This window comes from Chiloscyllium plagiosum, chromosome 20 (assembly GCF_004010195.1).
Source record: "Chiloscyllium plagiosum isolate BGI_BamShark_2017 chromosome 20, ASM401019v2, whole genome shotgun sequence".
Lineage (NCBI taxonomy): Eukaryota > Metazoa > Chordata > Chondrichthyes > Orectolobiformes > Hemiscylliidae > Chiloscyllium > Chiloscyllium plagiosum.
This window is the reverse complement of record NC_057729.1, coordinates 53,327,994-53,351,608: the sequence shown is the minus strand read 5'-3', so window position 1 is coordinate 53,351,608 and position 23,615 is coordinate 53,327,994. Positions and strand designations below refer to the sequence as shown.

The 23,615-nt window shown below is 43.2% G+C and overlaps 2 protein-coding genes across 3 annotated transcripts in view; both read left to right on the top strand.

Annotated features, from left to right (window-relative positions):
- pnp4a (purine nucleoside phosphorylase 4a) overlaps positions 1-14,505 on the top strand; it is a 20,735-nt gene extending 6,230 nt beyond the window's left edge. Inside the window, exons 3-7 of the mRNA XM_043710079.1 lie at positions 1,047-1,210; positions 6,686-6,789; positions 11,142-11,317; positions 11,896-12,086; positions 14,115-14,505. Coding sequence (XP_043566014.1) covers positions 1,047-1,210; positions 6,686-6,789; positions 11,142-11,317; positions 11,896-12,086; positions 14,115-14,329 — 850 coding nt within the window. The 3' untranslated portion in view covers positions 14,330-14,505. The remainder of the gene's footprint in view (positions 1-1,046; positions 1,211-6,685; positions 6,790-11,141; positions 11,318-11,895; positions 12,087-14,114) is intronic.
- A 7,519-nt stretch (positions 14,506-22,024) lies between these two features.
- The window catches only part of c20h20orf96 (chromosome 20 C20orf96 homolog), a 44,956-nt gene continuing 43,365 nt past the window's right edge, over positions 22,025-23,615 (top strand). Inside the window, exon 1 of one of the 2 annotated variants that reach the window (XM_043710839.1) lies at positions 22,025-22,142. The gene's annotated coding sequence lies outside the window, so the exon portion shown is untranslated. The remainder of the gene's footprint in view (positions 22,143-23,615) is intronic. The other variant, XM_043710838.1, reaches the window with a different exon arrangement.

The window sequence follows — 23,615 nt, the reverse complement described above, 5'->3', positions numbered from 1 at the left end:
TTCTTCCTTTGTAAAACCCATTTTAATTCTTGAGAGGTTTCAAGTACTAAAATCATATAATGAAAGTTAAAAATTTATAGTCCATATTTTAACACCATTGTGACAAAGGTCAAACAAAGGCAGAAATGAAGTTTTAACAAATGAATGCAATACTTTTAAATCTCTACTGGAAGGAGGGCTTTAGACTAAATACAAATATGTCTTCGTGAAGAAGGTTCATTATTTTCAACGTGGTTCGTGGTGCAGTTTTAAGTTTCTAGAGATGCTTTATGTTCACACTGACGAATATAAAGTTATTCCGATGATGGTACCAACCATTAGCACACAGCATTTCGTTTCAGTGTGACACAGGTTTGGATGTATGACACACACACGCATACTCATGCAAACAAACACAGACACACTTGCTCACAAACACACACACACACATACACAAGCACACACATAGAAACACACACATTCACACGAACACACACACACAAACACACACATATTCACCCGCACACTAACATACATTCATACCCACAAATACACATATTCAAACACACAGACATTCACATGCAAACACCCATTCTCACAGACACATTCGCACAAACACACAAACCCATGGATGGGTACAGACAATTGGTATGTTTAAAATTCATCCTGGCAGTAAGCGCTAAATTCTTGCGTGACATAAATTTTTAAAATGCAATTCTAACTAATAACAACGTTATGAATAATTACTAAAATAAAAAGAAACTAATACAGTGAAAGAATATACAAAGTTCAATATGTTGCAAAGTGCAGGTCTGCTTAAATTGTGGTAAAGAAAGTGAAAGGTCTGCTGCACTCTGAATTTTGTGCTGAAGTCCATAATTTACACATTGCCAGGTTTGTTTAATTAAAACAGCAGATATTAATAACTTGCATTTGCATTGATTTCTCTATTAACCTAGTGATAGAATTGGATAGAAATCTAATTGTCCTACACATTTCTGGAGATCCCAGTTTACTTCACCATGTTTGCTGTTGCTGGTTATTAATAATCATGAGTGTTATTCCAGTTATGAGACCTACAAGGAGACAGCAGATTGGCTGCTATCAAAAACCAGCCATCGACCAAAGGTAGCGATAATCTGTGGCTCTGGACTCGGTAGCCTCGCTGATTCACTCACAAAACAGGAGATCTTTAAATACTCTGATGTCCCCAACTTTCCGCAAAGCACAGGTATGGATTACTAAGGTCTTCAAAAATGTGAAGTGATATGATTCAGTAAATCAGGAGAAAATGTTGACAGTCATAACAGGGATGCCAACAAAAGGACACTAGTTTAGGATAAAAGCAAAATACCTGAGATCGGAACAAAATAATATCAGAATCTGAACAGATATACAATAATTGGTGAGATGACGGAAAAAATACATGTTACTCACAAAGTTTTTAATTCGCTGCCAGAAACAATTGTGGAAGCCATTGCAACTGATATAGGGTAATTGGATATAGGCTGGAAGAGGGATACAGGGAATGAGCAGGAGAAATCAGATTAATTTGAGAGCCAGTACAGGCACAGTCGCTGAATGGGCACATTCTGTACAGTAACCACAATATGATTCCACAGTCAGAATCTATAATTCTGAGTAACAAATTTCAATAAATAGGAAATACTCACGACAAGTCAGAAGGGGGCTATTGGGCTTATTGGGGCTGTACAGAGGAGGCCAATCAGTCCCCTGGATAGGACCTGGCAAGATCAAATCGATTGGTTTTGCTCTTTCCCTGTGGCCCTGCTCATTTATTTTTCAATAAATCCAGTTTCTGACCCCTTGCTGTGTTAATAAAAATGCACTTCCGCATGTTGCTATTGGTTCTTTTGCCACTCACCATATATTTCCAAGTAAACAAGTCAGCAAGCATTAGTGAGTCACAGTCTTATTTAGAGTCACAGAGGGGTATAACATGGAAAGAGACTCTTCAGTCCAACTTGTCCATGTTGACCAGTATACTAAGTTAACCTAGTCCCATTCGCCAGCACCCAGCCCATATCCCTCCAAGCCCCCCTTATTCATATACCCATCCAGATGCCTTTCAATGTTGTAATTGTACCAGCCTCCACCATTTCCTCTGACAGCTCATTCCACACACGAGTCACCCTTTGTGTGAAAAGGCTGCTCCTTAGGTCTCTTTTAAATCTCTCCTCTCTCAACCTAAACCTATGCCATCTGGTTTTGGACTCCCCTACTCTGGGGAAAAGACCTTGGCTATTCATCCTATCTATGCCCCGCATGATGACACTCCAGAGAAAATAGCCCCAGCCTATTCAGCCTCTTCCTACAGCTCAAACCCTCCAATCCTGGCAACATCCTTGTAAATCTTTTCTGAACCCTTTCAAGTTTCACAACATCCTTCCTAAAGCAAGGAGACTAGAATTGAATGCAGTATTCCAAAAATGGCCTAACCAATGTCCTGTACAGCTGCAACATGCCCTCCCAACCCCTATACTCAATATACTGACCAATAAAGGAAAGCATTGCAAACACCTTCTTCCCCACCCTGTCTACCTGTGACTCCACTTCCAAGGAATTATGAACCTGTACATTTGTGTGAGGTCAGTTCCGAGGTTGGTAAATTTTTTTAGATTACTTACTTACAATGTGGAAAAAGCCCTTCGGCCCAACAAGTCCACACCAACCCGCTGAAGCACAACCCATCCAGAGTCATTCCCCTACATTTACCCCTTCACCTAACACTATGGGCAATTTAGCATGGCCAATTCACCTAACCTGCACATTTTTGGACTGTGGGAGGAAACTGGAGCACTTGGAAGAAACCCACGCAGACACGGGGAGAATGTGCAAACTCAACACAGTTGCCTGAGGCGGGAATTGAACCCGGGTCTCTGGCGCTGTGAGGAAGCAGTGCTAACCACTGTGCCACCCATTGTGCCACCATGTGGCCCATAAAGCTATAGAACAGGCTGCCTACATTTGGAGCAAATTGTGGTGACTTACTGAATCTCCTCAAACATGGGCAAGCAGTAGTTAGGTTCTGTCCCAGTATTAATCAGAATGTCCCCTCAGACTTGTTTCTGTCATGTAAGAGGAAGCTTGAGGCATTGCATTTCCCAAATTCCACCTCCCTCACCATCAAACCTGCCCCCTTTTTTTTTCTGAAAATAAATTACGTCTCCCAGGAGATAATGTCTTTCGGGTGGAGTAAGGGGTCTGTTATACGTCACTGGGGTAGCATACTTGAAATTAAATCCCATTATTCCTGGAATCATCACAGGAGTTAAAAATTTTATCAAAGTACGCAAATGTCATAAAGTAATATAGCACCAAAGCAGACTCTTCGGCCCAACACGTCCATGCTAACCAGGTTTCCCAAACTAAACTAGTCCCATTTGCCTGTATCTGGCCTATATCCCTCCAAACCCTTCCTAATCATGAACTTATCCAACTGTCTTTTAAATATTGTAACTGTACCAGCATCTACCACTTTGTCTAGCAGCTTGTTCCACATGTACACCGCCCTCTGTGTAAAAACGCTGCCCCTCACGTCCCTTTTGAATCTTTCCCCTCTCACCTTTAAACCTAAGACCTCTATTTTAGACTCCCCTATCCTGGGGATGAAAACATTTGCTACTCATCTTATCTATGTCTCTCATGATTTTATAAAGCTCTATAAGGTCACCCCACAACCTCTTACAACCCAGGAATAAAAGTCCCAGTTATCCAGCATCTTATCACTGTCCAGTACTGGTAACATCCTTGTAAATCCTTTTTGTACCCTTCCTCAAATTTTCGGTCTTTTCAGGTTGACAGAAAACATGAAACCAGATTTCTGTACTTAGATGAATTGCTGTGTTTCAAAAATAAATAGTTTCCAACTACAAACAAACAGCTGTGTAAACAATGCTTACAATGAGTGTCAAGTAACTTTCTTTTTGAAAACTGCAGCAATCCCTCCCACGTTCCTTGGTTTTTAAGATGTTCAGGTGATGAAGGAGCAATGCTCTGAAAGCGTGTAATTTCACATAAACCTATTGGACTAGAACCTGGTGTCATGTGACTTCTGCCCTTGGTTTTTAAAACAGTTGTTTTCCCATTTCAGTCCACAATCAAAAATACAGACAAGTTAAAAGAAATGGTTTTTACAGATGTAATTATTGTGATGCACACCTTTACAGTTACGTGGGGACCGCTCATACCATCAATTCCAGCCACTGCTTTGACTGATCATGTAGAGGCTCTTACAAGTGCACAAGGACTCAAAAACAGGAGCACGAGTGGACCATTCAGCACATCAAGCCTGTTCCATCATTTAATCTGATCACGGCTAACCTTAGGCTTCAACTTCACTTTCGCGCCCATTAACCAAATGCCTTGATCCCCTGAGAGACCTCAAACCTCCCTGTCCAAATCTTAAATGGATTCAATGATGGAGCCCCACAGGTCCACAACCCTTGAATGAAGAAATCTTCTCATCTCAGTCTTAAAGGATCGGCCCCTTATCCCGAGACTGCTCCCCTGCCTTTTAGATTCCCCGACCAGCAGCAACAATATCTTAGTGTGCAATCTATCAAGCCCTTTCAGTATGTTCGGTGTTTCAATGAGATCACTTTTCATTTTTCTAAACACCAGAAAATATAGACCCAATTTACTCAGTTTCTTGTCACAGGACAACTCCTCTGTTCCAGGACTTGATGAAAGGTTCCCACCTGAAACGTCGACTCCCCTGCTCCTCTGCTGCTGCTTGTCCTGCTGTGCCTTTTCCAGCTCCACACTTTATCGCCTCTGTCCCAGGAGCCAATCTAATTAATCCTCATCCTGCTCCTCGGATGCTGCCTGACCAGCTGTGCTTTTCCAGCACCACACTCTTCGACTCTGATCTCCAGCATCTGCAGTCCTCACTTTCTCCTCATTGTGCCATCTCCAGCGTAAGTATGTGTCTCATTAAATGTAGAGACAGTGTGCAGTACTCCAGTAATACTAGACAAAACCAACTGTTCTGGAAGCAGAAGTTCCAAAGAACTGTTGTATTGGACTCAAAACATTAACTCTGTTTGTCTTTTCATACATGCTTTCAGAACTGCTGAACTTTGTCCAGCACATTCTGATTTCATTTCAGATCTCCAATCTCTGCATTGATTTGTTTCATGTACGGTCTCCCCACAGCCCATACAATTGTACTTCAGTCCCTTGACAATAATAGCCAGTATGCTATTGCTTTCCTGACCGTTTGTTTATACCTGCATCTGTGTCCCTTGTACAAGTTCAGTTACCGGCCTCAGTAAATATTTCCATTCAGCAGCACAATGACATGACCCAGCTAACATCCATTATTATATCAGAGATTAGGGAACGAAGATGGTACTTGTGCTATTTGTCTCCGTTTCTATAATTATTAAGTTTCTACAGGAGCATGCTGACAGAGGTTTCTGTTGAATGAGACATGTTTTTAATGCAGTGATTCTGTAAACAGTATGTAAGTTGGACACAACAGTCCAGCAGTTCTTTAACAGCTAACTATTAATTTAGAACATACAACAGTACAGCACAGGAACCATGCCTGTGCCAAACATATTATTCTTAACTAATCCCATCTGCCTGCACATAGTCTGTATCCTTCCATTCATCACCTGTCCATGTGTCTGCCTAAATGCCTCTTAAATGTTCGAATAGTATGTGCTTCCAGCACCTCCCCTGGCATCCCAGGCACCTTCATGTTAAAAACTTGCCTCGTACACCTCTGTTAAACTTGCCCCCTCTCATATTAAATGCATGCCCCTAGTATTTAACATTTCCACCCTGGGGAACAGGCTTGGACTACCCACCCTTTCCATGCCCCTTATAATTTAATGCACTTTTTGTTTTGTTCTCAATGGAGCTCTTTACAAAATGCTTTGGATCCTGCTGCCTTTGTTCAACAATTTACCCAATTGCCAACCACTGTCAAAGATTTCTTCGAGGTTCTAAAACTATAAACGGCACAGAAAATGGAAATGTAGAACAGGTCTTCAAGTTACACAATAGGACAGGAGTGACAAGTGTGAAAATAATGTAGTGTAACCTTAGAAACAAACAGAGAAGATGCAGGAGAAACTCAGCAGGTCTGGAAGCATCTGGGGAGAGAAAGAAAGAGTTTACTGGGATGATTGCTTCAGAACAGATTAACTTCAGAGTGAAATGAAGAAGGCTTTGTTCACATGAAGCGCAACCAGCATGTAGAATAGATCTCTGTGCAGGATATTGGTGGTTAAAGCTTGGAATCATCTAAGAAACACATGATGCCACAATTAGGTACTGTTGGGTTTTTTTTCCAGAATGGACGAGGCAGGACAGAATGAATAAACTTCTGCATCCATATTTGCCTTATGATCTAGAGTGGGTTACATTAGCTCCCAGTCCAGCATTATACTCATTGAAAATTCTCCGTGGCCTTGACACCTTCATATTTCTTAACTTCCTCCAGCTTTCCAACCCTCTAAGATCGCCTCCAACTCTAGTCTCTTGACTTTCCCTGATTTTCATCATTCTACCATTGGCAATTATGCTTCAATTGATACAGCATTCCTGTTAAATGCCCTGTAAAGTTTTGATTTGCTAAAAATGCTATATAAGTTGTAGTTGTTCCTAATGCAGGTTAGGAAAGGTTGCTAGCTACTCACTCTATACCACTGATTGTTCTCTCTTCTGTATCCAGTGAAAGGACATGCTGGTCAGCTGGTATTTGGAGAGCTGAAGGGAAAGACTTGTGTCTGCATGCAAGGGCGTTTCCACATGTTTGAAGGATACTCACTGACAAAGGTAATGCAACATTTTCTGATGGATGATGTGCCCTTGGGTGCAGCCTCATTCCTGATGAAGGGTTTTTACCCAAAATGCTGATTCTCCTGCTCCTTGGATGCTGTCTGACCTGCTGTGCTTTTCCAGCACCACACTCTTGACTGCAGTCTGTCAGAACCATGAAGCAGACCGCACTGGAAACACAGTGTTAGGAATGGTGCACCTGAACGTGTGTGGATTTTCAGAGCTGTAAGAGAGATGAATGCTGAAAGAAGCAACAAGGAAGAAGTTAAATAATAAAAATATAGCTCAAATCCTCCAACCCTGGCGACATCCTTGTAAATCTTTTCTGAACCCTTTCAAGTTTCACAACATCTTTCCGATAATCCCACCTGCCTGTGCTCAGCCTGTATCCTTCCAAACATTTCCTGTTCATGTACTTACCTAAATGACCTGTTCTCACATCCACCTCTTCCTCTGGAAGTTCATTCCACACATGAAATGCTCTCTGTTTAAAATAAAATTGCCCCCATGTCTTTTTTAATTCTTTCTCCTCTCACCCTAAAAATATGCCCCCTAGTCTTGAAATCCCCCACCCTAGGGAAAAGACATCTGCCATTCATCTTATCTATACCTCTAATTATTTTATAAACCTCTATAAGGTCACCTCTCAACCTCCTATGCTGCAGTGAGAAATGGCCCAGCCTATCCAGCCTCTCCTCATAGCTCAAACCCTCCATTACCGGCAACATCCTGGTAAATCTCTTCTGAACCGTCTTGGAGTTAATAATATTCTTCCTATAACACATCCAAATCATTTACATAAATGACAAAAAGCAGTGCACCCAGCACTGAATAATGTGTGCAATTCTGGTCTCCTTCCTATCGGAAAGATATTTGTGAAATTTGAAAGATGGTGTTGCCAGGGTTGGAGGATTTGAGTTATAGGGAGAGGCTGAACAGGCTGAGGCTGTTTTCTCTGGAGCGTCGGAGGATGAGGGGTGACCTTATAGAGGTTTACAAAATTATAAGGGGCATGGATAGGATAAATAGGCAAAATCTTTTCCCTTGGGTCGGGAATCCAGAACTAAAAGGCATAGGTTTAGGGTAAGAGGGGAAAGATATAAAAGAGACCTATGGGGCAACCTTTTCACACAGAGGGTGGTACGGGTGTGGAATGAGCTGCCAGAGGATGTGGTGGAGGCTGGTACAATGGCAACATTTAAGAGGCATTTGGATGGGTATATGAATAGGAAGGGTTTGGAGGGATATGGGCCGGGTGCTGGCAGATGGGACTAGATTGGGTTGGGATATCTGGTCGGCATGGACGGGTTGGACCAAAGGGTCTGTTTCCATACTGTACATCTCTATTAATCTGTGACACTGGTCATAGGCCTCTAGTCTGGAAGACAACCCTCCATCACCACCACCGCCCTCTGTCTCCTATATGCAAGCCAATTTTGTATCCAAATAGCTAGCTCTCCCTGGATTCCATGTGAGCTAACCTTGGGAACCAGTCTACCATCAGGAACTTTGTTGAACACCTTGCTGAACTCCGAATAGAGGCATCCTCTGCATGTGATGGCGATCAAAAATATCTTCTAGAATGAATGCTCCTGTGTGAATTATCTCACTGTCAGCCTGACTTACCCTGTTTAGATGAGAGAAGCTAAATGAAGACTGTGGAAGGAGATTAAGTAAGGTTAGCTGAGATACCATAGGCATGGAATGCATCATGTGCCACACTGAAATCCAAAAAATTAAATTACTTCACAAATTATTTCCAATGAGAGTAAAGCAGATTTAAATCACATGTTGGGAGATGATGTTGAGGATTTAAAGTAACATTATCTCATTCAAAATGGTCATTGTCGTATCAGTACAAATGCTGCATTGTTTGTACTTGGCTTTTTTTTCCTGCAAATGTTGGCTCTATTTTTAGAAACCTCTCATACTCAGCAATCAAAAATCCTGCAAACAATAACTTGGTGGCTGTGTTACATGCTAAAATTAAATCGGAATATAGTCATTCCAAAATACAAAACAGCTGTATGCTCAAGTTAAAAATCACACAACACCAGGTCATAGTCCAACAGGTTTATTTGGAAGCACTAGCTTTCAGAGCGCTGCTCCTTTGTCAAGTAACTAGTGGGGCAGGATCATAAGATGAAGAATTTATAGCAAAAGATCACAGTGTCACACAATTAAAACTATGTATTGAAGAAACCTAGATTGCTGTTAACTCCTTCATCTTTTAGAATGGGTTGCAAGTTTGAGTTCATTAATATGTAAATCCCAGAACTTCTTATTAAGTCGCATTCTCGAGATAACTTAAGGTTTTATTAAAAAAAGGTGACATCTCAGCTCAGATAATGTATTAAAGGTGTGAGGTTACAGTCTGTCTGTCCCAGTCATAGAGTCATAGAGATGTACAGCATGGAAACAAACCCTTCGGTCCAACTCACCAATGCTGACCAGATATCCCAAACCAATCTAGTCCCACCTGCCAGCACCCAGCCCATATCCCTCCAAACCCTTCCTATTCATATACCCATCCAAATGCCTCCTAAATGTAGCAATTGTACCAGCCTCCACCACTTCCTCTGGCAGTTTAAAACAATTTTTTTTAAATTAGTTTGGATTTTAAACTAGTGGCATATAAATGTTGGCCTGTTTTGGTGAAGGCTTTTAAAAAAAATCAGAACATGAACCAGAACCATGATTTTAAATCTGTGACTGCTGGTGTATTTATGAAAGTACCTTACACAATTGGGAAGCTAATCAGCTCATTAGCTTTAACAGAGTCTAGAATAAGAAAGTTTTTATTTTAAAAATAATTCAATGACATGTGGGCTGTTTAAAGGAAACCTGACTGAAGTCAGATTCAATTATAGTCTTGCCTCGAAAGGGAAATTTTTCAGCGCAGTTAAAGAAAAGAAAATACCTCAATGAAATAGTATAGTTTGTGAACCTTCCAGAATAGGAGTGCTTGGTTAGAACTGTATGGATTACGAAAAGTCTCAAGAAGTATAAACTCTAATAGAAAGTAATCTTGAATATTTCAGACTGGTTCTATTTTCAAAGTAGGAATTTATTAAATGTTAGATGGATTGACTGTCTGCATTGACTGCTTGCAGATTGAGTGCTTTTTGAGCAAAAATAGAATGCATCTGCATTCTACAATTCCGCAAATGCAAATTCACCCCATAGACTGATGTGGTGTGTTTGCATCTGTGCGTGCATGTGAGGGAGAGAGAGAGTGTGAGTATGTGCACGTGAGAGAGTGTGTGTTTGCGTGTGTACGCGCTTGGTAGCGTGTGTGAGTGTGTGTGTTGGGGGGTGTATATGTGTGTGTCTGAGAGTGATTGTGTGTATGGGAGAGGGTCTGCGTGAGTGTGTGAGCATGTAAGGTTGTGTGTGTGTGAGAGACTGTATAGTGTAGTGGGGTCACCTGTAGTGTGACATGAACCCAGGGTCCCCATCAAGGCCATCCTTATGGGTATCGAACTTGGCTATCAGCCTCTGCTTGGCTGCTCTGACCAGTCTGAAATTCTCAAGGTTGGGATACAGACAGACTCTAACTTCACACCTTTAATACATTGTCTGAGCTGAGCTGTCATCTTTTTTCATAAAACCTTAAGTTATCTTGAGAATATGACTTAAAAGAAGTTCTGGGATTAATAACCCAAAACCTGCAACTCATTCTAAAAGATGAAAGACTTAACAGCAATCTAGGTTTATTCAATATATCATTTCAATTGCATGACACTGTGTTCTTTTGCAGTAAATTCTGTGTTTTATGATTCTCACCCTCTAGTTAACTGATGAAGGAGCAGTGCTCCAAAAGCTACAACTTCCAGATAAATCTGTGGGACTATAACCTGATGTTGGAGGAGAAAGTGAGGTCTGCAGATGCTGGAGATCAGAGCTGAAAATGTGTTGCTGGAAAAGCGCAGCAGGTCAGGCAGCATCCAGGGAACAGGTCAATTCCTCAAGAAGGGCTTATGACCGAAACGTCGATTCTCCTGTTCCCTGGATGCTGCCTGACCTGCTGCGCTTTTCCAGCAACACATTTTCAGCTATAACCTGGTGTTGTGTGATTTTAACTTTGTCCACCCCGGTCCAACACCAGCTCCTCCACATCACAACCCAATATAATATAAATTTAATGTAATATATATTCTTGACAAGAAAGGGAGTATGGGGTAGCTGGGAATGTGAATTGGAGTTAGAACCATGTGAATACGACCTTAATGAAGTATTCAGAGATGACTGAAATGCAGACCGAAATTCACATCAGCAGGCATGGTATGCGAAGGCGAACATAGCCTTTCTGAATGTTAAATAGTGTTTTTCTCTCCCCATTTCCTCAGGTGACTTTTCCTGTCCGTGTATTCCGATTGATGGGTGTTAAAGTCCTCTTCGTGACCAATGCTGCAGGATCAGTTGCTGATGGTTACAACACAGGAGACATCATGATCATTAAGGACCACATTAATATGCCAGGTCTTACTGGGCTGCATCCTCTCATTGGACCCAATGATGAACGGTACGGAGCCATTACAGTTTGAATAGTTGAACCTTTTATAGTTATCGCTTGCTCCTTTGCCATGTTCCTTTTTCTTAGATTTACATGGAAAATAAGGCCATTCTGCCTACCAATCTCATGTTTATATAAAAGCAAGATACAGTGGATGCTGAAAATCTGAAACAAACATATAGAATGCTGGAGAAACTCAGCAGGTGTGGGGACTCAGGAGAAACATCTATATGTAGAGAGTAGTGAGACTGTGGAGCTCACTATCAAACTGAGTGATTATGACAAATAGGCTGAGAGAGGACCTGATTGAGGCATATTTAAAGGGAAGGTAGATTAAAGAAATTAGAGTTGAAGGGAGCAACGGGATACACTGGAAGCATTAGATGAAGGTTGGAAGGAAGGTCACATGGAGTAATGTGGATCAATTTGGCCGGTTCTGGGTTGTAAATACTGTATAAAGCTAACAACAATAAACTTCCAGTGGAATTATTTGTTTATTGTTTTCATTCATTTTGCTGAGAAGATCAATGAAGTAAATGAGGGAGCAGAGTTTAAAAAAATAAAAATGATTGTGCTCTTGTTTACAGGTTCGGTACCCGTTTTCCTAGCATGGCTAACGCATATGACAAAAGCCTCAGGAATCTGGCCCTGGCTGTAAGCAAGGAACTGCAGTGCTCTGATTACGTGCAGGAAGGTGTCTACTGCATGGTTTCAGGCCCGCATTTCGAGACCATTGCTGAAGCACGTCTTCTTTACAAACTTGGAGTTGATGCTGTGGGTAAGATATTTCAACAGAAAATAGCTATGAAGGGAGGCTGGACAAGTTTGGGTTGTTTACGGCAGAGACGATTGAGGGGAGAGCTGATAGAAGTGTGTAAGATTATGAGGGACATGGACTGAGTGAATAAGAAGCAGCTTGTTCCCCTTAGCTGAAGGGTCAATAATGAGGGGGCATAATTTTAAGGTGAAAGGCAAAAGGAGGATTAGAGGGAATTTGAGAAAAAACATTTCACCCAGAGGGTGGTGGAAATCTGGGATGCATTTTCTGGGAAGCAGTAGTTGAGGCAGGAAACCTCAGAAACTTTAAAAAGTACTTGGATGAGCACTTGAAATCTCATAACAATAAAGACTGTGGGCCAAGTGCTGGAAAGTGGGATTAGTGTAGATGGGTTGGAGTTGACTTGATGGGCCAAAGGCGAAAGTGAGGACTGCAGATGCTGGAGGTCAGAGTCTAGATTAGAGTGGTGCTGGAAAAGCACAGCAGGTCAGGCAGCATCCAAGGAGCAGGAAAATCGACGTTTCAGGCGAAAGCTCATTCCTGATGAAGGGCTTTTGCCTGAAACGTTGATTTTGCTGGGCCAAAGGGCTTATTCTGTGCTGTATGACTCAATTGCAATAGCCTTCTGCAGACTACAGAATGAAAGGTAAACTGAACTATAACTTGCATGCTTAGTACCTTGGGACATCCCATAACAATTCAGTCAATTAAGTACTTTCAACTTGTCATCACTGTTATATCATAAAAAGTACAGCAGCCAATTTGTCACAGCACAGCCCCAAAAAAGAGCAATAAAATAAATGGTCAGATCATCTGTTTTCAGTATTGCTTGAGAGATAAATATTGGTCAGAACACCAAAAGAACATCCCTGCTTTTAACTGAATCATAGCACAGATATTTTAATTTCCATCCAGCAGTGCAGCACTCCCTCAATATTTGCACCGCGTTTGGTTAACAAATGACCCATATCTTGGCAACGTAGCTTTAGGATCCAAGATGATTCCAATACCACTGCTCTGACTGCACCAGTGTGTGTCTGAACTGGAACTTGACCCCACAACCTGCTGACTTCGAAATTAGAATGCAAATCAGAATGAAGGTCAGCACCTAAAAGGTGACAGTGGTGTTGGATGTAGGCTGAGCAGCAACAAATCACAGCACTTTGTGTATCAGTGTACGGTGACAGTCCACTCACTCCCACTTATACTCCTGAGGAAGGGCTTATGCCCGAAACGTCGATTCTCCTGCTCCCTGGATGCTGCCTGACCTGCTGCGCTTTTCCAGCAACACATTTCCAGCTCTGATCTCCAGCATCTGCAGACCTCACTTTCTCCCCACTTATACTCAGTAAGTGCCACACAATACATAGCCCTGGTTCCCATCAATAATTAAAACATTTCAATCACATTTCTGAACTTTTGAGGTCAACAATGGTATTTTATTGCACAAGATTCTGAGCTCCCTAATGCACATTAAATACATGACTTGCTTCTTACCTTTTGTGATTCCACTCAGTCCCTCATATGTTGGCGTTATAACCCTCATTTTACTGTTTATCCTTAGGGTTTCAGTAACATCTCTGGTCCATCCCGATTTGCCCTTTGACTGTTCAGTTTTCTCTCTATTTGTACTCATCATTCTGTCCAAACTTGTATAATTCTCAATATTCTAGTGACGGGCAATAAATGCTGGCCCAGCCAGTGATGCCAACATCCTGTGAGTAAATCTTTTAAATATCTTTTAAAAATGCCATATATAGAGATTACAGGACAGACAAAGTCCATTCAGCTCAACTGATTGCTGTTAGTGCTTATGCTTCACACTAACCTATCCTTCCCGCTCAACCCATCCATTCTACAAACAGCCAATACTGACCCAAATAAACTCCTACTGTTTTGTAATGACTTGAAAACCTGTCCCTTGGGTGCTCAAAACCAGACCATTGAAATCTCAGGTAATTCATGCTTCTTTGTGCTTCATGTAAATCGTAGCTTCTTGATGCATTTCTGCCATTTTCCAACCTACAGGAATGAGTACTGTTCCTGAGGTCATTGTCGCGAAACACTGCGGCTTGCGTGTGTTTGGACTTTCACTGATCACCAATAAAGTGACAAGGGAGTATGAAAGCACTGAGGTGGTGGATCATGAAGCTGTCCTGAGTATTAGCGAGATGAGGACAGGAGTGCTCCAAAATCTTGTAGCGGAGTTGGTGGCTCGTATGAAAATCAATGATGACTGCTAACCTACGGATGAAGAAATAAAATGGATGCAAGGATCAACAAGATCTCCATCATTTTCAAAACTTAATTTTGGAGCATATTTGCATGTAACTGAAATATAGCATTGGACCAAATCACTCTGGTGGCTGTCACTGCCCAGTTTTTCACAATGTTAATTATAATTAAAACTTACATTAAATAAACTTATTAACAGATTTGATAAATTATAGCTTTATACAGCTCTTTTGATGTTATCCAGTTCAGTTCCATTCAGTTTCCGGTATGGAGTGACAATTAGCTTTTTTTAAAAAGATTCTACCTTTCTGCAAGAACTGAACCTCATTTCAATGACTGCCAACTTTACTCCTGTTTCACCACACTGCTATGACCTTATCGTTCTCCCCAAAATTACCTGTGAGCCCTGAATAAGGAAGAGCCCAGAGACTCCCCGAGCTGAGTCTGTGCCTGTGACCAGCTCAGGAGCAAGGCTGCTATGGCAATGAGATTTGGCTCAAGTACAGCTGGCCCTCTCACCTCAGGGCAGCAGAAGACAAAATCAAGTTCATCCAACATTGCTGGATTTTAAGCCATGCATCTAAAAGCTCCTTTAGGAGCCAGCCCCCAGGGAGAGCAAGTGAAGCAGAAAAAGCAAAAACCTGAATTTGTTTGTAGTATTTCTGTAGATGCCCAAGTCTGGGGGCATTTCTTGTTTTTCACTGTGAGATAAGGACAACGCTTCTCAGGACAATATTTATTACTTCGCCCATGCTATCTGGACAGTCATGTAGGCCAGACCAAGTAAGGATGGCAGAATGCCTTCCTTGAAGAACATTGGGGAAGCCGATGGATTTTTGTGATAATAACTAACTGCGGGTTGTTTAGCTCCGTTGACTGGTCTCCAACATCAACAGCTTGGGTTCAATCGGCCCAATGGCTGAGGTCACTATGAAGGACTCTCCTTCTCAACCTCTCCCTTCGCCTGAGGCATGACAGCTCTCAGCTTAAATCACCACCAGATGTCTCTCTCAAGTGGGACTATGGTGACATTACCTGGTTACTGTTAAGCTATTATTTTACTCCAGATTTTTATTGATTTCAAATTTCACCCTCTGCCATGGTGGGTTTTCAAACTATTTCCCCGAACATGACCGCTGATTACCACTGTAAATTGGGATTACCGGTTCAGCGACATTACCATGACAACACTACCTCCGTCTATGTGCTCTCTCCACCTCCTATGTTGAATTCTTTAAAAAAAAATTGAAGAATCATTTGGCTGCATAACAGCAATCATTGCAGCCCAAAATTAATGGGCACTGGTTTTCCATGGATTATGGATAGAAAATGAGCATGCACACCCAGTATATTACATGTCAAACAGTTTACAATACATGAAGAAAGTGAGAACAGCAGATGTTGGAGTTCCTGATGAAGGGCTTATGTCTTAAACGTCGATTATCCTGCTCTTCAGATGCTACCTGACCTGCTGTGCTTTTCCAGCACCACACTAGTTTACAATACATGAGAGGCTTCATTCGGTAGAAATGTGTGTGTGTGTGTCTCTAAGAAAAGTTCAGGAGCTGCAGAAATGAAATAAGCACATATCACCAACATAAGGATTTTCAATTAAGCAGATAATAGACTGTGCTGCAGGAACTCCTCAGGGCTAGACAATGATTAAAGTCATGAGATACAAAGGAAGATGAGTCTTTTGTTCATTCAAAACTTCCTTCGAGATGTGCAGGCCTGGAGGGCAGCTGGCTACTGTTGTTCATGAGAAGGCCTCAATGCCTCAGTCCTGCACTGAGAATATCAAGCTAAATATTTAAGCTCACGCCAATGTATAGGTGTGCAAAGTAATTCACTGAGGAAGGAGCAAATTATTGTCAATGCTGGAATCTGTACTGAAAACAACAAATGCTGGTGATCACAGTGGGTCAGGCAGCATCCATGGACAGAAAGCAAGCCAAGGATTTGAGTCTCGGTGACTCTTCACCAGAGCTGAAGTCCGGAGGGAAGTCAGGAAGTCTGAGTTGCTGTGACCTGCCGGTCAGAAACATAGAAACACAGAAAGTAGGAGCAACGATAAACCATTTGGCCCTGTGAGCCTGCTGTAGTCTCCAATATGATCGTGGCTCATCCTCTATATTAATGTCATACTCCCACTCTCTTCCCAGACTCTTTGATGCCTTCATCATCGAGAGGTGCATCTATTTATTTCTTAATTGTATTCAGTGATGTAGCCTCCACCAACTTATGTGGTCAAGAATTCTACAGAGTGAACAATCCAAAATAGTCTATCGCATATCCTGCAACTGTGACCCCCTTGTTCTAGACCCTCCAGCCGAGAGGAACACCACCCCTGTATCCAGTCTGTCCAATCCAGTCAAAATTTAACATTTCATTGAGATCCCCTCTCATTCTTCCAATCTCCAGTGAATATAATTCCAGTCATAGAATCCCACAGTGTGAAAACAGGCCACTGAACTCATCAGGTCCATAATGACCCTCTGACGAGCATCCCACCCAGACCTGCCCCCTCTATCCCTGGAACCCTGCCTTTCCCATGGCTAATGACAGAAACATAGAACCATAGAAGAGCAGGAGGCAGCCATTCGGCCCTTCAAGTCTGCTCCACTATTCATCACGATCATGGCTGATCATCCAACTCAATAGCCTAATCTGCTTTCTCCCCGTAACCTTTGATCCCGTTCACCCCAAGTGCTATATCTAGCCGCCTCTTGAATACATTCAATGCTTTGGCATCAACTCCTTCCTGTGGTAATGAATTCCACAGGCTCACCACTCTTTGGGTGAAGAAATGTCTCCTCATCTCCATCCCAAATGGTCTACGCTGAATCCTCAGGCTATAACCCCTGGTTCTGGACGCACCCACCAGCGGGAACATCCTCCCTGCATCTACCTGGTCCTGTCCTGTTAGTCATGATTTGGAGATGCCGGTGTTGGACTGGGGTGTAAAAGTTAAAAATCACACAACACCAGGTTATGTTCCAACAGGTTTAATTGGAAGCACTAGCTTTCGGAGTGACAACCACCTGATGAAGGAGCAGCACTCCGAAAGCTAGTGCTCCCAATTAAACCTGTTGGATTATAACCTGGTATTGTGTGATTTTTAACTCTGTCCTGTTAGGATTTTATAAGTCTCTATGAGATCCTCCCTCCTCCCCAATCATCTGCACTCCAGCAAAACAATCCTAACCTAGTCAATCTCTCCTCGTGCGTCAGTCCCACCATTCCTGGAATCAGCCTGGTAAACATTTGCTGCAATCCCTCGAGAGCAAGAGCATCCTTTCCCAGAAAAGGAGACCAAACCTGCACACAATATTCTCTGTGTGGTCTCACCAAGGCCCTGTATAACTGCAACAATACAGCCCTGCTCCTGTACTCAAAACCTCTTGCAGTGAAAGCCAACATACCATTTGCTATCTTTACCGCCTGCTGCCCCAGCATGCTTACCTTCAATGACGACTGCACAAGGACACAAGGTCCTACTGCACACTCCCCCTTCCCAATTTACAGCCATTCAAGTAGTAATTTCCTTGCTTCCAAAGTGAATAACCTCACATTTATACAGTCAAGGGCATCTGCCCTTGATTTGCTCACTCACCCAATCTGTCCAGTTCATGCTAAAGGACCTCTGCATCTTCATCAGTGCAGACTTGATAGGTCAAAGGCCTTTTCTGCACCATATGCATCTGCAATTCACCCAGCCTGCACACCCTGTGGGCACTAAAGCATAGACAATCCTGCACATCTTTAGACTGTGGAAGGAAATGGAGCACCCAGAGGAAATGTGCAGACTCCACACAGTCACTCAAGCGTGGAATCGAACCCGGGTCCCTGGCGCTGTGAGGCAGCAGTGCTGACCACTGATCCACCGTGCCATGCTGTCACAGCTGACCCGACCCATCCTCATGTGACAAGTCTGCCATTCCTAGCATCAGCCTGAAGAATCTAAATCTAAACTGTACTCCCTCTATGGCAAGTATATAGAGTCATAGAGATGTACAGCATGGAAACAGACCCTTTGGTCCAACCCGTCCATGTCGACCAGATATCCCAACCCAATCTAGTCCCACCTGCCAGCACCCAGCCCATATCCCTCCAAACCCTTCCTATTCATATACCCATCCAAATGCGTCTTAAATGTTGCGATTCTACCAGCCTCCACCACATCCTCTGGTAGCTCATTCCATATATGTACCACCCACTGTGTGAAAAAGTTGCCTCATAGTTCGCTTTTATATCTTTCCCTTCTCACCCTAAACCTGTACCCTCTCGTTCTGGACTCCCCGACCCCACGGAAAAGACTTTGTCTATTTGTCCTATCCATGCCCCTCATAGTTTTATAAACCTCTTATAAGGTCACCTCTCAGCCTCCGACGCTCCATGGAAAACAGCTCCATCCTTTCATAATTCCTATTATTCATATCCAATGCTTTTCACAACCTTTGGCTTTAAAACAGCCTTTTTGCCATCTCAGTCCACCATCAAAAACATAGAAAATAAAATGACATTGCCCTTACATCAAGCAAGTTATTTTTTGTCTTCTGTAAAGACATTCTTTAATAGATCTGCCAATTTCTTCTCCAATATCAATTCTCCCATTTCAGACAGTAATGGACCTGCATTTATCTTCACAAAGCTATTGATAATGACAGTAGAGGCTCCAAAATTCCTTCCATCGGCTCAGGAATCTCCACTGCTTTATCTACATGCCATTGATATGTGGTGGGAGAATTTGTAAGTTAATATTCAACCTGTGTGGTCACGTTATAAACGCACCTACTTTGGTAATCAAGTCCTGTGGTGTGCCTCGAACCACAACCTTGACCAGAAATTAGGATGCTAAGGAATTGTTTCCCTAAGAGAGCTGAGCATCTCTGAAATTTTTTTTGTCAAAAGGTGGTGCAAGAATAAAAACTTAGAAAATAGGAACAGGAATAGCCCATTCAGTCCTTTGAGTCTGTCTATCATTTATTATGATTATGACTGATCATCCAATTCAATTCTTGTTCCTGGTTCTGCTCTATATTCTTTGATTCCCTGTAGCCCCAAGTGGTATAGAGTCATGGAGCCATAGAGATGTACAGCATGGAAACAGACCCTTCAGTCCACCCCATCAATGCCGACCATGATATCCCAACCCAATCTAGTCCCACCTGCCAGCACCTGGCTCATATCCATTCAAACTCTTCCTATTCATAGACCCATATGGCCTCTCAAGCCTGCTCTGCCAATCAATAAGATCACATCTGATCCTACATTCCTCACATCTCCTGATCTAAGAAGCTACACAGGACCCATCCAAATGCCTTTTAAATGTTGAAACCACTTCCTCTGGCAGCTCATTCCATACACGTACCACTCTCTGCGTGAAAAAGTTGCCCCTTAGGTTTCTTTTATATCTTTCCCTTCTCACCCTAAACCCATGCCCTCTAGTTCAGGATTCCCCCACTCCAGGGAGTCTATTTACCCTATCCATGCCCCTCATGACTTTGTAAACCTCTATAAGGCCACCCCTCAGCCTCCGACGCTCCAAGGAAAACAGTCCCAGCCTGTTCAGCCTCTTCCTATAGCTCAAATCCTCCAAGCCTGGCAACATCCTTGTAAATCTTTTCTGAATCCCTTCAAGTTTCACAACATCTTTCTGATAGGAAGGAGACCAGAATTGCACGCGATGTATATATTGCTGTATCCAACTCTTTCTTGAAATCATAGTGTTTTGGCTTCAGTTGCTTTCTGTGGCAGTGAATTCCATAGATGGACCGCTCTCTTGAGTGAAGAAATTTCTACTCACCTCAGAATTTTGTGCAATAGCAGCTTCCAAATGCAGAAGCCAATGCAAGGCACGCTGATTGGCATGTATAGAACCTTCAAACGGCTAGGTGGCAACATCACATCTGAATCCAGACCCTCAGTAATATTGTTGATCCTTAAGTGCCTTCAACCATAACACAGTAAGAAACAGGAACAGGAGCAGGCCATATGGCCTCTCAAGCCTGCTCTGCCAATCAATAGGATCTGATCCTACACTCCTCACATCTCCTGATCTAAGAAGCTACACAGCTCAACAGCAATTAGCAATTAGGAATGAATTACAAATGCTGGCCTTACCAGTGACCCTCCCATCCTGTCAAAGATCAGACCACTCAGGAGAGATGTTAGGAAGCACTTCTACACACAAATGGTGGTAGAGAATTGGAACTCTTCCACAAGTGTCAGTAGCTGCTGGATCAATTGTTAATTTTAAATCTGAGATAGGTAACCTTTTGTTAAGCAAAGGTATTAAATTATGTGGACTCATCCTGTGTCTGCCCAATGGGACAATTTCTATTCAGATGTCTTGCTACTTCTTCCTTGATTATGGATTCAAGCATTTTCCCCACGACAGTAGTTACGCTAACAGGCCTATTGTCAACCCACTTCTTGTCTACTTCCTTTTTTAAACAGTGGCTTAACATTTGCTGCTTTCCAATCTGCCAGAATCGCCCCAGAATCCAGTGAAATTTGGTAAATTACCATGAGCTCATTTGCTATTTCCCCTACTATCTCTTTTACTTCCCTGGGATGTATTCCATCAGGGCCAGGAGAGTTGTCTACCTTTAACCCCATTAGTTTACCCAACAATACTTCTTTAGTGATAATGATTATTTCTAGGTCCTCAACTGGCATAGTCTCCTTGTCATCAAGTAATTTTCAAGCCACAAAACTATCAGACAATAAAAAACACTTACATTTAAAAAAAATTGAAGTACTTCTACTTGATATTCATTCCTATGATTAGATCCCCATCCACATTCTGAGGCTCACCCTTAACTAAAAAATAAACTAGTTCAGTCATATAGATACTGTGGCTGTAAGGTACGGTCAGAGTCTAGAAAGTAGAGTTAATGTCTTGGATCTAGTGACCCTTCTTCACTGCAGCCATTCTGAGGGTCACTGGACCCAACATGTAAACTCTGCTTTCTCTCTCCACAGATGCTGCCAGACCTGCTGAGTCCCCCCAGCAATTTCTATTTTTGTTACTTTCTGGTTGCCTGAATGTGTGCAACTCTGAGAAAGTGAGGACTGCACATGCTGGAGAGTCAGATTCGAAAAGCGTGACACTGGAAAAGCACAGAAGGTCAGCAGCATCCGAGGGGCAGCAGAGTTGACGTTTCGGGCATAAGCTCTTCATCAGGAATGTGGAGGGGGAAGGGGGCTGAGATAGTTTTGGGGTGGTGGGTGTGGGGGGTCTGCCAAATTGAAGAAGCCAGACACCAACCTAGACAAGATTAGAGTGGTGCTGGAAAAGCACAGCAGGTCAGGCAGCATAAGAGGAGCAGAAAAGTCGATGGTTCGGGCAAAAGCCCTTCGTCAGGAATGGATGAGCCTAGTCAAGGCAACCAGCTGAATGACCTAATCCTGTACCAATCATTAACCTCAGTGGGACAGTGACCCTCAATCCCCATAACTCAGTTAACATCACTGCATCCACAAATGGATACATCAAGTGGGCACTGTGCATGTGAATCCCGTTTGTGTGTGTCGGCGCACTTGGGGAGAGATGGTGGCACGTGGGGAGGTTAAGGATGATCAACCACGATCATATTGAATGATGGTGCAGGCTCATAGGGCAGAATGGCCTACTCCTGCACCTATTGTCTATTGTCTTAATACGCATGTGCACCAGCTTTGTGGTGGGGAAGAAGCGACAGACATGCGCATGCGTAACAATGGTTGAGCCGCCAGCCGGCAAGTGAGCATGCGCAGTGAAGGCGGCGGCGGCGACGACGACGACAGGTTTCTTGGGCGGCCGGCGTCTCGGAGGCGGTGAGTAATCTAATGCGGGGCCCGGGTCTTCGCGGCGCTGTCGTGGGGGGGGAGGACCTGGAGCTTTTCGTTCGACGCACGGGAGCGGCAGGTGAGTGTCGCCTCCTGGGCCCAGGCGTCGGTGGTGGTTTCCATAGCAACCAGCAACACCCAGCCTCCTGGTCAAATATCCAGAGGCAGGGAGACGAGCAACAGCAATACCCCCCCCCCCCCCCACCACACACACACACACACACACACACACACACCCCGGGGGTGGGGGGCAGGGGCTTGCAGGCTGTTCCCCCAGCTCAGGCGTACACGAGTCTGTGTTGCTCACATTTATATAGCGCCGTTTTATGTCCTCAGGAGCTCCTCCCCCCCCCAAGAAAAGCATTCTTTCCCAACTCTCTGTTGGGAAGAAGGCCATTCAACCCATCAAGTCTATCCTGTTTTCTTTTCAAGTGTTTTAACTGTCAAGCCAGTGCACAGCACGCTCTCCCCTGCGGCAGTGAGATGAATGACAGGGCTGGTGGCTACACTGATGTGAGGTCAAGTGGTCAACTCTTCCCTGTCCTTTAGGTGAGAGGGGAGGCATTTTAAATAAAAGACGCGGGGACACTGTGGTGAACTCAGATTTCTCCAGTTTCCTCATTTCCCCTCCCCCCACCTTGTCTCGGTCAAATCCCTCCACCGCCTTCCTAACCTGCAATCTTCCAGCAACACATTTTCAGCTCTGATCTCCAGCATCTGCAGTCCTCACTTTCTCCTATAAAAGGCTGTGAGCCCACTACTGGAAAATTGGATTAGTATAGTGAAGTGGCTGTTTTTGACTGTTGCAGACATATTGGGCTGAAGAGTTTTTCTCTGTGCTGTAGATCTGATTCTAACTCTTCCAGAGTCATAGAGTCATAAAGATGTACAGCATGGAAACAGAATCTTTGGTCCATGCCGACCAGATATCCCAACCCAATCTAGTCCCACCTGTCAGCACCCGGCCCATATCCCTCCAAACCCTTCCTATTCATATACCCATCCAAATGCCTCTTAAATGTTGCAATGGTACCAGCCTCCACCATTTCCTCTGGCAGCTCATTCCATACACGTACCACCCTCCGTGAAAAAGTTGCCCCTTAGGTCTCTTTTATATCTTTCCCCTCTCATCTTAGCTGTCACTCTGTTCACTCAAACCTCAAAATCCCAGGATAATAAGGCGATCTCAAAGTCAGGATTCTTCCTCAACTTAATGGGTAGATTATTTCAATTTGCACATCAGTTGGACAAGTAATTCTGCTGAAAAATAACAGATTCTGACACTGAGTCTGCTCTTTGCAAAGAAACCCCAACGGTACAAGCTGAAGTTCAAGTTCAAATACTGAAGTCCCTGACTCTGGACCTGAAAGATTGGGTTCAAGGTCTGCTTGTCACTGTTGTGTGTAACAGGCTATTTCAAAGTACATACAAAGCTACTGTTTAAGGAATCATAGAGCTGGA